This window comes from Castor canadensis, chromosome 1 (genome assembly GCF_047511655.1).
Source record: "Castor canadensis chromosome 1, mCasCan1.hap1v2, whole genome shotgun sequence".
Taxonomy (NCBI): Eukaryota; Metazoa; Chordata; class Mammalia; order Rodentia; family Castoridae; genus Castor; species Castor canadensis.
In genome coordinates, this window is record NC_133386.1 from 185,562,358 (window position 1) to 185,578,302 (window position 15,945).

At 33.8% G+C, this 15,945-nt stretch overlaps 1 protein-coding gene across 1 annotated transcript; it reads left to right on the plus strand.

Annotated features, from left to right (window-relative positions):
* Positions 1-14,431: 14,431 nt before the first annotated feature.
* Positions 14,432-15,364, plus strand: LOC109674730 (olfactory receptor 4C16-like). Its single transcript, XM_020151646.1, has one exon. It carries the CDS (start codon positions 14,432-14,434, stop codon positions 15,362-15,364), a length of 933 nt encoding a protein of 310 aa, XP_020007235.1.
* Positions 15,365-15,945: the final 581 nt, after the last annotated feature.

Below are 15,945 nucleotides of genomic sequence, written 5' to 3' on the forward strand. Positions count from 1 at the left end.
CCCATATAGCATAAACTGTGGTAAAATAGATGTTATCTGACCCACTAAGCCATAAAATTGGGCCTGCACAATAGCCTTCCAACATCCAGTGGATTCAATAGGTGCTTAGCAGACCTTGAACTTTCTCAAAAAGCCCATGTTATTTGCTATGATTTTAATGTGTGTCCTCCAAAATTCAGGTACGAAATATCATAACTATTGTGATGATATTAAGTATTGAGGTCTTTAAGAGGTGATTAGGACATGAGGGTTCTTTTTTTCATGAATAGTATTGTGGCTTTTATAGAGAGGTTTCATGCAGCAATATTCAGCTCTCTCTTGCCCTTCTGTCTACCTCCATGTGAGCACCCAGAAGTCCTCATATGACAAAACCTGCATCAAGACACAATCTTGAAAACAGGCATTAGCTATCATGAGAAAACTGAACTGGCCACCTCCTTGATTTTTGGGTTTCCAGCTTCCAGAACTGTGAAAAATATGTCTGTATTCTTTATAAATTCTACACCACAGGTATATTGCTATTGAAGCACAAAAGAATTAAGACAGTACATTTTCTATTTGACTGCCTTCTCTTATCCAGCATATACTATGGACACATAGAGAACTTATTATGAAGAAAAGAAGACTTGAACCTTGATCACGGAAGGTTTTGCACGATATGTATGTACCACCTAAAAGTGAACAGATGTATTAATTCATCCTTCTCTAGGACACTAAAAACGGGAGTACAGCAGACAGGAAGACAGATGAGAAACTGCAATTCTTGGTTTTAATATAATAACAAGAAAAGACTCTTAGAAAAAAAGTAGAAAGGAAATAGATGCTAGCAAATTCCCTCCCCCGTACTATGCATCATGTATAAAAATACCTCATGCTTGGAGGAAGGAGAAAGGTTAAGTCCAGACCTCATAATTGAACACAATATTATGCATTCCATAGTGAAATTCTGTCATATTAATTTTTCCTTTCCTTCAATGAAAGCCTCATCTTTCAAATAAACTTTTTTCCTCAAGCGAAAAATGTGGTAGAGGAGATTCGGATATTCTTAACAAGTTGTACAATAGCAATTACTGGGTCTATGAAAGCATTGTTTAATAAAGCCAAAAGAACAAGATATTATACTTTTAAAAAATCATCAGCAATATTAGAATGACATATTTTATTAGATAACTACACACCACTGAAGAGAATAGTACTTTTAAGTACTGTTCTGAACCACATGAATTCAACCAGCAAAGACAGACATCGTACATAAAAGTATGAACTGAAGTGCCTACAAGAATTCTTTACACCACTAAGACACATCTTCACAATTAGTCCCTTTCTGTACTCTGAATTTAGATACCATTGAGAAAAACACAGCTGTAACTTAATGTCTATTGAAAAAAAGGAAATAAATATAATGCTAGCAAGCATTACTTCTCTTAATATTCTGCAGTACCATCCATTTACCTGTTCATGATAAAATTTCATTTTTCTCTGTGAATGAGTAAAATTTCATTGTATATAAGTACCACATTTCGTTAATCAATTCATCAGTGGTGGGGCATCTTGGCTGTTTCCATAGCTTTGATAATGTGAATAGCACTGTGATAGGCATGGGTGTACAGGTGCCCTTGTGGTTAAATTGACTCACAATCCTTTGAGTATATCCCTAGGAGTGGTATTTCTGGAATCTAAGTAAGTCCATTTTCAGTTTTTTAGGTGCCTCCTTGCAGTTTTCCATGGTGGGTGTAGTAGGATACATCCCCACCAGCAGTGTATGAGGGTTCCTTCCCCCAACCCTGCATCTTTGTTTTTGTTTGTGTTTTTGATGGTAGCCATTCTAACAGAAGTGAGATGGATTCTTAAAATGCTTTTTATTTGCATTTTCTTTATGGCCAGGAATGGTCAGCATTTTTTCATGTGTTTTTTAGCCATTTGGACTTCTTCATTTGAAAAAGTTCTGTTCTGTTAGTTTGTCTTTTTCTTCATTGGGTCATTCATCTGGGGGCAGTTTAGGTTTTTCGAGCTCCCTTTATATTCTGGTTATCAGTCTCTTATCTGATATATAGCTGGCATAGATGTTCTCCCATTCTGTGGGTGGCCTCTTCAATTTAGAGATTATTTCTTTTTTTGTGCAGAAGTTTTTTTAATTTTATGTGGTCCCATTTGAAGATCCTTTCTCTTAGTTGCTGAACCACTTGAGTTCTACTGAAGAAGTCATTGCCCATGCTTATTGCTTCCAGTGTACTCCCTGCTTTTTGCTGCACTAGCTTCAAGATTTCAGGTCTTATATTACAAATAATATTTGTGTCTCAAGTAAAAGCTACACCAACATTTTTTTGAAGGATAAATTTCTCCAGATGAAAACTGGGAAATAAACTAAACCCTTGAGATCATTTTGCTATTAAAGTAAAAAATAAAGTTTTAAAACATTTTGTTTCAAAAGTCAGATTCTATATTATTACTTTAAAAATGTCTTTCATATAGCCTGAACACAGAAAACTTTAGAAAGCTGATGGAATGGTCATGAACTAAACTTATTCTGTGGTAAGGTGGGTGGTGAATACAGTGAATTAGAGTATGGGCTCCACTGCTGAGAGAGAAGTTCAGTGGTAGAGCTCTTGCCTTGCCCAACACAAAACTCTGGGTTTAATGTCCAGTACCACAAAAATGAATTCTATAATCAGACAGCATCAAAGCAAATTTGGTGTTACTACCTTATGGATTTGAAACATTAAGAAAGTGTATGAAATATTGAGTCTCCATCTGGGTCTGTAAATCAAAAGTGAAAATACTTATTTTGTTGGTTTCCCGTGAAGATTACCAAAAAGATCAAATCCATAAAGAGCTTGAAAAAATGAAAATTTAATGTGTGGTATTTTCATCATAAAATATATTTGCCAAGATATTATTAGTTAAATACAAATAAATATATATTATTTGTATTTTATATTGCATCATTCATATCTACTGTCATATTTCAAAATCAGAAAATATTATATATAATTATTTTGAAATAAAATTTGACTAAATATATTACTCAAGTTCTTTTTCTTTCTTTTTTACTTGAAACAACTTTTAAGACTTTTATCATTGCACTTAATTTCAATAACAATGAAAGGAGTTTGGTTCACATTGATCTTTTCACAGGCAGTGTTGATATGATACAGTATGAATGAACTATGACATTTCAAGTATATCTGACTCTCCCAGGTCTTCCCAAATTGTCCTCCAAATATAATGGGTTCTTACATCAGTTTACCAAGAGTTGCAAAGGGTACATACGATCTGTACAAAGTTAGGTGGACTAACAAGGCGGCATGGTGGCACAATTCTGTAATTCCATTCACAGGAGGTGTAGACAGGAAGATTGTTAGTTAGAGGCTAACACTGGCTACTTAGAAAGATCTTCCCTCAAAAAGAAAGAACCAAAGGGGTTAGAGCATAACTCCAGAGATAGAGTGCTCAAGGTCCTGGGATTAATTCCTAGCAATAAAAAAATTATATAAGTAAAAAATCCTTCTTCCATACAAGTTGCTTGGGATTGTATTCTTTTTTGATTAGCATACATTAATTGTACTTGTAATGGAATTCACTGTGATATTTCAACACATGCACTGTGTGGATGGGTCAAATAAGGTCAATTAGCAATTACCTCTCTTTATAATTTCTTTATGTTTACAGTCTTATACCTCCTTTCTTTCGGATCTTCATAAAAATAAATCAGGTTACTGGAATATATAGACCTACAAATTTGATGTTGAGTGTGTTTGGTTCCCATTATCCAATCTTGCTTTCCACCCTCATTCAACACTCTTCACAAATACGAAACCTGAGACAACATTAAATGCATTGGTGTTACATAAAATGAGTCCCGGGATCTTCTTTCTTGTCATCTTTAGCTTTATATAGTTATATGCAGAGAAGGGAGGAGAGAGACAGGAGCATTCATCTGGCATGAAGATGAGAAGGGGGTAATCAAAAAATGGGGCAGATGGGTAGTAATTTAAATTGGTCTATCACATTTATTGAATGTTTGAAAGAGAAGAGCTAAAAGATGAAGAAACTCCAGATTATCATTTACATTTATTTAACATCATCTCACTTGGCAGTTCCATAGACCTGCCACTCACACCTAGCCTTCTTTCTCAATTCTTCATTTCTAATGAATAGTGAGATGATGTGAAGCAGAGACAGGGCTCATTACCTATTAATAATGAAGTTACATAAGTATAATTTTTGGATTGCTAAATGCTAAATCTAATTTTCTTTCTTCTCCAAATATTATTTCCCTTTTGTCTACTTTCTATCATAGTTTGAACACTTTTATAAGATATATTGAGAGGCAGGGTATGCAAAACAAAGTAAAATTTAGGGGAAATACATAACAGGATAAAAGACATATGAAAATATGCTCAACACTGTAGGTCACTTGGGAATTACAAAATTAGACAAAAAATAGATGCCATTGCATCTCTATTAGCAATAAAAAAATTCAAAACACTGATAAACAAAATCCTGATGGGGTTCAGGAACAAAAAAACTTTTGTTTATTGCTGGTTGGAAATACAAAATGGTATACTTTGGAAGAGAGCTTGGCAGTTGTTTATAGTAATGCTCTTACACTTTCCATAGATATTACACTCCATAGAATCAATGAAAATGAACAGAAAGTATATGCATGCAAAACATGAATACAGTATTGATGGCAACTTTGCTCACAATTTTGAAACCCTGGAAGGAAAAAGAACTTCCTCAGTAGGTACACGTCTGCCATGCAAGCTGTGGAATAATATACAGATTCTCCTTGACTTATAAACATTTGACTTACAATTTTTGACTTTACGATGGGTTTATTTGGATGTAATCCCATCAAAAATGGAGGAGTATCTGGACTTTCAATGGTTCAACTTACGATTTCCTTAATTTTATGATGGGTATTAGAACTTCATTTTAAGTGAATGATCATCTATGCAGCAGTAAAAATAAATAAACTAGATACAGCACAGAGAATATTTGTGGCAATAAAACATCACTTCAGACATTGTTAGATACATGCCATTTTCCAATATCCATAAGTTGAAAATAGCATGAAGAGTCAACATCAATGTACACTATAGATTTGGGGTGGTAAGGGTGTGTCAATACAAATTCATTGTATGTATCAATTGAGGCAAACTATCATGTGTATGTTATGGTAGAGAGGGTAAGGCATATATGGTTGCAAATTGTTCATATCAACTTTCATTATGTTAAGTGTAAATTTGATGTGAAACAAAGTTGTAAAAATTAAGTTTAAAAACAATAAGTACTACATTAATGAGAATGAAAAATGGTGTGTACAGAGAAAGAAGGTGTGAACATGTATGTGAGAGACAGACAGAAACAAACAGAAAGATGTGTACAGAAAGGTAGATAGCTTCAGCTATGATTTGAGTACTACCTTCAAACATTCATGTGTACAAATTTGTTCCCACATGAGACAATTTGGGAGGAGAAGGAATGTTTAAGAGGTAGGACTATGGGGGATCTTGGGCTATAGGAGAACTGACTTTGGAAGACATTGTTAACTCTTATGAGACCACTAAGCATTTCTGAGAATAAATTGTTATAAGGGTAAGACCAATTCCTGAAACTCTTTCTGGCTTTCTGCTTTGAGATGTGATCTCTTTCTCCCACACACAATTCAGCTGTTGTTGTACCATCTGCTATTCAACTATCCCCACAGGACAAATCAATGACACCATCTAAAATTCAACTTTGAACTTCAATTACTATAATCAAAAACCTTTTTTGTTTATAAAGTAAGCCTTCCTTAGGTATTTCATTATAAGAATGAAAAAGTACTGTAGATATAAGTCTATTTTCAATCAGACTGTATGTAATGATAACATAGAAAAAATTATTTCATGGTTTTGTTCATCAACTTAAATATTTGATTAAGCTGCATGATCATGAACCAACTCATTAATTCTTACCTTATTGATCAACAGGGAGGGGAATCTTGGTTATTAAATACTTTATTCATAACATATATCATAAATATACACATAATTTTGAATAGAGGCAATTTATAAAAATGGAAATACATGTATTAGAAACAGTGGAGATCTTAAAAATCAGTAAGAATATTCTACATTAGTGAACTAGAAAAAGACTAGAAAGTTCAAGGTGAGCCCAGAAAAATAGTATAAATTAGAGCAGATTTTAACGATTAAAAGAGGAAACCAATATAGAACATAAAAGACATTATGTTTGATTCTTTGAAATCATCAATAATATTTATAACCACTAGACAGACAAATAAAAAGAATACATAGATTTTTTAATATTGTAAAGTATATTTAGAACATTACCTTGTGCTCCATGGCTATTGAAAAGATAATAAAACACTATTATGAAGAACTTTATCCCTACAAATTTGATAGCACAGATGAAATTTCCTAATTTCTTAAAAGACAATTAGACAAAAGTCTCAAAATAAGAAATACATAGTATGAATAGGGCTTTACTTCCTAAACAAATAGAATAATAATTAATGACCATTCCAAACACAAATTATCCAGACGACATGTATTTACAGTTGCATTTAACAAACCAAGGAAAAAAATCGTATGAATTTTCTATGATCTCTTTCACAAGATAGAAACACAAGGAATACTTAACCAATTCCTCTGAGCTCAGCATTTCCTTACTATATAAATACCCACAAATTTACAAAACAAGAAATCCTCAAGTCAGTGCAGTTTGTACACTTGTGGTATCTATAGCTGATGTAGCTCTACGATATTTGGAAAGGACACTTAAGTCAAGCTTCTCTACCAAAGGGGATTCTGAAGACAGAGCTTATCACCAACATTATGGGCAATTTTGTCTCTTCCCAAGAGATAATAGTGTCTTTCACCTCATGTTGAGTATAGACTTGCTTAATCAGGGATAAGTGAGATCCAGGAATTATAGGTTTCTAAAAAATCAGAATGAAGACTTGAGAGCTCTTTGAAACAATGTTTCAGAATTTCTAGTTGCTGTCTTCTAAACTCTTCCTTTGTAAAATTCAATATGTAAAGACTAAGAAAGGAGATTGTTTCTTTAAATAAATAGACAAAAATGAAAAATTTTAACAAACAGAACATTGGGGAAAAAAGTAATCAAAGAAACAAAATATGTTTATGACAGACCTTGAAATAGAGATGTATTAATTGTGTGAAAAAAGAATCCATAACTAATACAGAAACCTTGAAGTGACAGAGGTCAATATGAGAAAGGGATCAGGAACTAGTGAAAAGGTCAGTTAGAGATGAATCATCTTGGGATGCAACACATTTGTACATGGAAGCAATGTTAGGAATTTCTCAGTACAGCTATCCTTATCTTAACAGCAAAAACGCTTTGTTTTTCTTATTATTGCTTATACTTTCTCTTCAACAAAATTAGAGATAAGGACAGAACAGATTCTGCCTGGAAGCGAGAGGGGGTGGAGAGGGGAGAGGAAGGGGGCAGGGAGTAGGTAGGAGAAATGGCCCAATGTATGCACATTTGAATAAATAAATTAAAAAAAAGAATCCATAAATCTTAAAGGCCAGTGAATTGCAAAATAAAGGTAGACCACTAAACAATTGAGAAAATAATTCATTAACAAAATAAGAATAAAGCAGAGACATCACAAGAAAGAACTAAATGGAAATTCCAAAGCTGAAAATACAAGACTAAACCACTAATGTCACTAAAGGTATAAAAGTAGACTTAATCAGACAAGAAAAGAATCAGAGAACTTTAAAAAAAAAAGAGATCATTTGAAACCATTAAGAGAAGGAAAAAGAATGAAAAGAAGAATGTTTAAGGGAATGAAACTGATGATAGGTTCATACCTCTGTTTGGGTCACTGGGACAAATTCTTTAGACCACTGTTAAATACGTTAAAGCATTCCTACAGAAAAGTGTTTGTTGTGATCACCATTTAGAACCTTTATTTTTCCTTTAGTGTTGAGGAGACTTAACTCCTAAATTTTAGCTGATAAACCTTTTACTTGATACCAGCTGCTTAATTAAGGGATTGCCAGACAAATTGTCAGACTGCCCTCATTTCAGCATTATGCACTTGGAACCCAAAACACAAATCTGGCTCCACAAGGCAAGGCACTTCCATTCAATTCGGAGAAAGAAAAGAAGACCTTTGATTGGTGCAAACACAGCTGTTCATATGTATAAGGGCTTTCATGATGGGTGCCAGGGCCTGTGCCTTCCTTGATGTGAAATGACCTTCCAGTTTCATGGTGGAACTGCCATGATTGTTGTAGAAACTCTTGTCTACAAAACTCAAAAAATAAACTTATTTACAGTATAAAAGTTAAAATACAAAAGTAGTTAAAGTAATAATAAATATAAAATTTGGTGACAAATATACAAAATAAACAGGAGTAAAGTATGACAATAACAGAAAGCGGAGAGGGGAAAGAGAGAGAGATAAGGATGGAGAGAGAGAGATGAAAGTGATTATGTTTTGTCATGATAAAATAGACACTTATTAGATGTCATATGGAAGCCTCATGGCAAGTACAAAGGTGTCACAGTTTATACCTTTTGTACTGTGCCCATTAAACAATTCTGCCATTATATGTATTTATAAGACTTTTGATTCCCAATTTTTACAACACTATTAACAGTAAATGTATAATATCATTACATCAGTGTACTACTATGTTTTATCTTTATAAATTTCTTTGTAGTTGAATGTGTGATATGTTGCTGTTTAATCTTCTTTTCTTTCAACTTTAGTAACTCTTTTTACCATTTCTTATAAGGCTAATTGGCGATGAAGACCCTCAGCTTTTGTATTTCTGATGACACAATTATCCCTTTCATTTTTAAAAGACAGTTTAACAAGTTAGCGAATTCTTGCTTGGCATTTTTTTTCCCTTTCTTTCAGTATTTTGAATGAGATCTTTTCTATGTGACATATTTTTTTGTTTTAGAGCTTTCTCTTTGTCTTTAACATTTTTTTTGAAAAATTAAATCTAAATACAGTATTCTTTTTTGTATATTTAAAATTATTCAAATGCTTTTAGACACACCCATAATAAAAGACACAAATGTATTTGATACAGACTGAACAAGGAGCACCAGTTATATTTCTTTTATAAATAATGCATGGCAGATATAACTAAAGTACCATCCTGCTCCTCATGGTCGCAACATTTCAGTTTGATTATAATAAGACTTGGTATAGATTTCTTCGTTTGCTTCTTATTTGGAATTTTTGTTGCAGTATTTGCTGCCTTACTTCAGGCTCTCAAATCAGCCTACCTAGAAATTCTGATGGTATGCTAACCCTCTTTAATACATGTTAATGTTCCATTCCTCATTCTGGCTTAGGTGGAAAAAGTTTCAATGTTTTGTATGCTCTCAGATTTCCACAGAACACCGCTAGGTACTGGGATCCATCCATTGTTTTCCCCTAGAGCACTGAACTGATATGCTGGAATGTTGAGTGCAATCCTTACCTTCCTTCCACCTTGTGTCCTGAAACAAAACTCAGGATCATGTGCCTTATCCAGTTTTAGTACAAATAAGATAGATGCTGAAATAATTTGCTAAAATCCATGTTTCACAGTTGTACTATGAAAGCATGATCTGCTGTTATGAGCACCCGGTCTTTCCTGCTGTGTAGCTCCTGCATGGCAAAATCCATATAGTTAGTTTAAACTCATTGTGAGCAGCATTCACAATTTTTGCCTGTGCTGGTGCTGGATACGGCAACTCTGATGGTGTTGAAACAGTCTCTGAAATACATGTAGCCATTGCAATCAGTACTTAGTGCTGGGTGCTATGCTGGGTACTAGGGATTTCTCAGTTGCTGCAACCCACTTGGGCAGCTGTAATCCGTGCTTGCATTATAATACATGTGGATTGTTATGTGTTATTGTTACTGGAACCTTAGCACTGCTATCTACCTCAGGCCTTGTGTCATATGAGAGAAGAAATCAGATAAGACATACAAATGTTTGAAAATGATAAGAAAGTTTATCAGCAGTGAAGAAATTTAGGATAAAGGTAGGGAGAAAAGGAAAAGAGGAAAAACATTTCTGAGCTGGGGGATATATGAGGTCATAATTAGCCATCTGTAATCAATATGATAGGGACCTGGATGGCTAATTTCGGTGCTAAAACAGAGAGCTGTAATCTAGGACTACTGAAAACATAGGAGCAATAGATGTGTTTTAGGACTTCTCTTTGCTAGACATGCATGTGTTTCATTTTTTCTGTACCTCTGCCCATCCAAGGAGACTTGCAACTTAAAAACATCTCAAAGAGCTAGGGAGATATAGATAAAGCAGAAAGGAGGGAGCTAGCTATGTTGGCTTTTTGTATTTACTTATACATTATAATGTTTGAGTCTGCCCCTTATAATATTTACTAAGAAAATTTTCCTGTGCCTATCTATATCATGTGTCTGTCTATTGATCTATCTATCTATCATGTATTTATCTCATCTATCTATATCTACCTGTCATCATCTATTTATTATCTATTTATGTATAATCTATCCATCATTGGTCCCTTTTAACCTTAAAAAGGATGCATAGAGGAAATGTTTTCTTCTCAGAATCACTGAAGAAACCAACATTTAGTTTCCCTTTGATTAACCCATTGCTCAGGGCTGATACCTAAGGCTAGGAATTTTGTGAGGATTAGAAACTGTTGTTATCCATATCAACCTGATGACACCGATTCTGTTAGCTGCAGTACATTCCCAGAAGTTGCAATCAGTGTGGGCAGTTGCAATTCTTGCTACCTCCTAGGGACCCAGTTATTGGGCATCATGGAGGATGCTGGATTTTTATAGCTACTGGAGGATAAGTAGACAGCTGGAGGTAGGATAGGGTGCTGAGCCAGTCATTAACAGTTTTTTATTTTAGCAGTCCATAGGAATTATGACTATACACAATCATTTATCCCTTTTTCCCTGAGGGAGAATAGAAACTATTTTCTTAGTACCTGCTCCCGACACTGAGATGCACGCTTCGTTCTCTTCTTTGCTCTCTGGGGAAATCATCGGTTGATTGCTATCTCATGGCAGCATGCTGTGAAAAACTGGATGAAGGCAAATCAAGGGCAAAGTGAAATAGTATTCTTACTCATGTTAGTTGAGGCATTATCAGTTCAATTTTCTTTAGGGATGCTAGAGCTTCTCAAATAAATTCTTATATAATCACAAAGATTTTATATTGTGTTTATTGTTATACAATCCACATTTTTGTGGATAAAAATGGCATAAGGCCTCCAAATTTGTCATCTTCCTTTTCTAGTACTCTTTTTAATTTTACTTAGTAGTTGCTTGATTTCTTCTATAAGAAGAAATCTCCTGCTATTTCTGAGATGAATTTATTCAATCTCATGATTAAATTACTACTTAAAAGTAATGATCACTAAAATTAGTTCTATAAACCTGTCTTGAAATAAATAATTTAAAATAATTCCACTGTCTACCAAATAGTTTCACTGGCATATTCCATGGCTTATTGAAATACAACCTGACCACACTGAGTTAGTTGCTTTTAATTCTAAATTCCTAACCCAAGACATCATTATTCAGCCATTAGCAATGTGTTATATCATCATCGCTTTCTAGACTTCCTTGGTTTTCAACTTGTGTTAGTGTAAGGAAAAAATATGAGAAGAGTAAAACACATGGAATAAAATCATCATTAATACAGATCTTGTTGTACTCACTAAATATGTAATATAAGCAAGATTTTTCAATTCTGTAATTTTATTTTCTCTCTGTATAATGTCATTGTTAATACATAACTCATGGAATGATTATAAGAAATGAAGATATAATAACATAAATTGATATTGATGCTAGTATATAAAAGATAAAATTATTTCAAAAAAATGTATTCCTTATTAGCTGTGTTTTTACTAATATGAGTTAGCAAAAACAATGGAAATTGATTTGAAATAAACTGGATGGTACCAATTACATTGTAACCAATGTTTGGGGTACTAATTTATCTTCACACTACTTGGTATAAATCTCTAGTTCAGTATGGCAAGATGTTCAGAATCTACCATGCAGAACCTCTTGCATAAGAATATAACATTGCCTTCCTAGTAGAATTTGCAAATAAATTACAAGTCCTAGAAACTTGTGTCCTTTGGTGCAGAATGGGCCTGTATAGGACCGTGAGAAGAGTTATAACCTGAATTATCCATTTCCTTTTGTACAATGGCAGTGTTTTTATTCCTATTTTCTACCAGTGTTTATTATCCATTTGTGATTTTCCTCTTTTTTTCCCTAATATCTTTGGTTAGCACAAAGCAGTGACATCTTAGAACCATTGTTAGTATGTTTAATTGTTCTGAGAAAGAGTAAATTATTGTCCTTGTTGTCTACATTTAAAAAGCAGAAGTTAAGTTTTACAGTTGCAATGGTGATGACTCACAGTGAAAGGGAAACATTGGGGAATAAGACTTTCTATGATACCAATACCTTGCATCATTATGTTTTAAAATATTCCCCATGGAATATAGAGACAGACAGCTTTTAGTGTTCTGTGACAAGAATGCTATCATAAAGAGACAGACATACATGACACAAATTCAGAGAGTCTTCCAACAGGTAAGTGACACATTGCATTATTACAAAATAATACATTGCATTTTTCTATGTTTCTCTATAACTCATATATGACTACACTGTTTCCACATACTCTCAGAAAAGAATAAAAAGAAAATTTTTTGAGATTATTATTATCAGAAATAAATGAATGAAAACAATTTTCATAGAAAAATGATGGTTTGACCTCACCTAGAATTTTATGAGCATCAGGGACATGAATACCATGAATGCAGTGTGGAGAGAGAAGGATGCAGTAATTATGTAGGAGCTACTACAAATTATTTACAATGATAGAGAGTAAAAAAAGGTCATTAATGATTTCAAGTAGTTAACTGTGCAAGATAATTACTCATTAAGTGATACAGATAGTATAAAATTAGAAGATGTTATGCCTGGTTAGAATTTAGAAAAATGGTTAATGGAGAGCTGAGATTTCACAAAGGTTCTGGAGAATGTGCACTCATCCATATCTCAGTGATATCATGGACAATTACAGAAAAGCACCTAGGAAATGTTTCGTAGAACTGAAGTCTTGAAGATAGCACAGATGCATAAAGTACCTGAAAATAGGAAGGCCAGGAAGATAGAAGATTCCAGGATTTGATTGGAAATCTATGTGTATGTAATTCAGTCTCTGGGTTGTACTTTAATTCAATCATGAGAATTCTACCATGTACATTTAATTCTCCTATGTGAGCATTCCCTCTTCAAACTTCCTTAATTTTAATGGACTTCAGTTAGTGTTATTGATTTGGAAATCATGTTCTCTATTTCCTAGATGGCAGCATATTATAGAAGAGGAAATAGGTCATATATGGGAGACAAAATCCTTAAAATTAGTTCCAGATGACTTGAATCTAATTTATAATTTCACCGGGTACTTTCCCATGATTAGTTTTGATTTAGAAGAAGGCATTCTCAAGTCTGTTGGGATGAAAATTTACCAAAGGAGAAAAAAATAGGCATATATTATATAGTTGAGCATAGTATTTATTTTGGTCAAGAAAAAACATTCAATAAAATTTATTGGTGTCTTTTGGGGAAGACAATAGTTTGCATGAATGATCTATAATATATTTAATTATGTATATTTTAAATTTAAATTTTCACTGGCCATAGTTTCCCTTAAAACATAATCTTGATAAGAAAGTTCTGAGAAAAAGGATTTGTTCTTAGAGATACACTTATATTTCTTTTTACATTTTGGAAAAGAAATCTATTAAAGAAGTAAAATTTTAAACATGAACAATCATTAACATTGATACGAATTAAAACAAACTGCATGCAGACAGTTACTGAGGACTATTCATCTTGTAAATCCTCAGCTCCTTTTTGGTTTTGCTTCTGTGGTGCATTCCAGTGAACCTGCTTTTGAGAATTACAGTCATACTCTGGTTCTACACCAAACACCTAGTGTCAGTCACCACAAAAAGTCACTTGTTGATTCACAAAAGCATTAACTATTAAGTAACATCACTTACTAGTTAATATAGAAATACATTCATAGGGTTATGAGTGCTCTAAGGCTTGCTTTTCAGAAAATAGGGAAAGAAAAATAGAACTGGTGTTGAGTTATAATTAATTATCAAAAATGGCTCATATCCCCTAGTGTTTACAAAATCAGAGATGAGTTATTAAAAAATTCCAGACAAAACTTACCCAATAATTATTCTTATTGTTGCTTTAAATATTCAATGATATCACAGAACACTATGAATTAATTTTCTTAAATATTCCCTAATTTCATAGAAAATATAAATGAAATTTATTTTCTTTTACAGATAAGTCACTTGAGAATCACTCCTATTCTTCATTTGTGATACCATGCAGCTGAATAATAATGTGACTGAGTTCATTCTGCTTGGATTGACACAGGACCCACTTAGAAAGAAAATAGTGTTTGTCATATTCTTACTCTTTTGTTTGGGAACACTACTGGGTAACTTGCTTATTATTGTTACCATCAAGACCAGTCAGGCACTTCATAGTCCAATGTACTTCTTCCTTTTCTATTTATCTTTATCTGATACCTGCTTCTCTACTTGCATTGCCCCCAGAATGATCGTGTATGCCCTTTTGAGTAAGGCCACTATTTCGTTCAGTGAGTGCATAATCCAAGTCTTTTCACTCCATTTCTTTGGCAGCCTGGAAATCTTTATCCTTATCCTCATGGCTGTTGACCGCTATGTGGCCATCTGTAAGCCCCTGCAGTACAAGACCATCATGAGCCATCAAGTCTGTGGTATGTTGTTGGTTGTGGCCTGGGTGGGATCCTGTGTGCATTCTTTAACTCAGATTTTTTTGACCTTCTGTTTGCCTTTCTGTGGTCCCAATGTGATTGATCATTATTTCTGTGACTTGCAGCCCTTGTTGAAACTTGCCTGTTCTGACACTTATGTGGTCAATCTTTTTCTGGTGTCAAACAGTGGGGCCATTTGTACAGTGAGTTTTGTCATCCTCATATGCTCCTATACTATCATCTTGCATTCACTTAGAAACCACAGTGCTGAAGGGAGGAGAAAAGCTGTCTCCACCTGCATCTCCCATATCATTGTGGTCATCTTGTTCTCTGGACCTTGTATATTTATCTACACACGCCCTGCAACCACCTTCCCCATGGATAAGATTATATCTGTTTTTTATACAATTGGGACACCTTTGCTCAACCCTATGATTTATACACTGAGGAATACAGAAGTGAAATATGCCATGAAAAAGTTGTGGAGGAAGAGACTGTTCTTAGATGACCTAAGATGAATAGAGTTTTTAAACCATTTCTTCCAATTTTTGATATCCTAAAAGTCAATCAAAAATACTATGTGTTTTTTTACTATTGCATTGTTTGGGGGTAAATTGTGGAAATAATACCTTCTTATAATGGATTTAAATATAATACTTCCTTGGAGTATGACTAACATTTCTTTCAGGAAGAGAGAATAGGTGAGCACATACAGCAGTTGGTTTGATTCCATTTCATGTAAAAGGATCAGCCTGATGCTCCATGTTTATATGATATGTCTATAGCATAACACTGTTCACTGCTGTGCCTCTGGCTCTCTTTTCTCCCTGTTTTCCCTTTTAGTTTTTACCTAATGTTTTCCCAGGGAGTTTTCCTGTTGATGCATTGTATTTCTGTCTCTAAATGTCCTTTCATATGCTCATATCAAAACAACAGCACATTTTTCTTGGCCAAATAATTTCTTTTATTAGTCATTTGAGTCTCTCATATGTGATCAGGAAACCTCTACTTACACTTTCTTTCTGACTCCAGACAATGTTTCATATTCAAATACTTATAGAGGTGTCATCTTATGAAAAACAGTATATAAAATCTATGT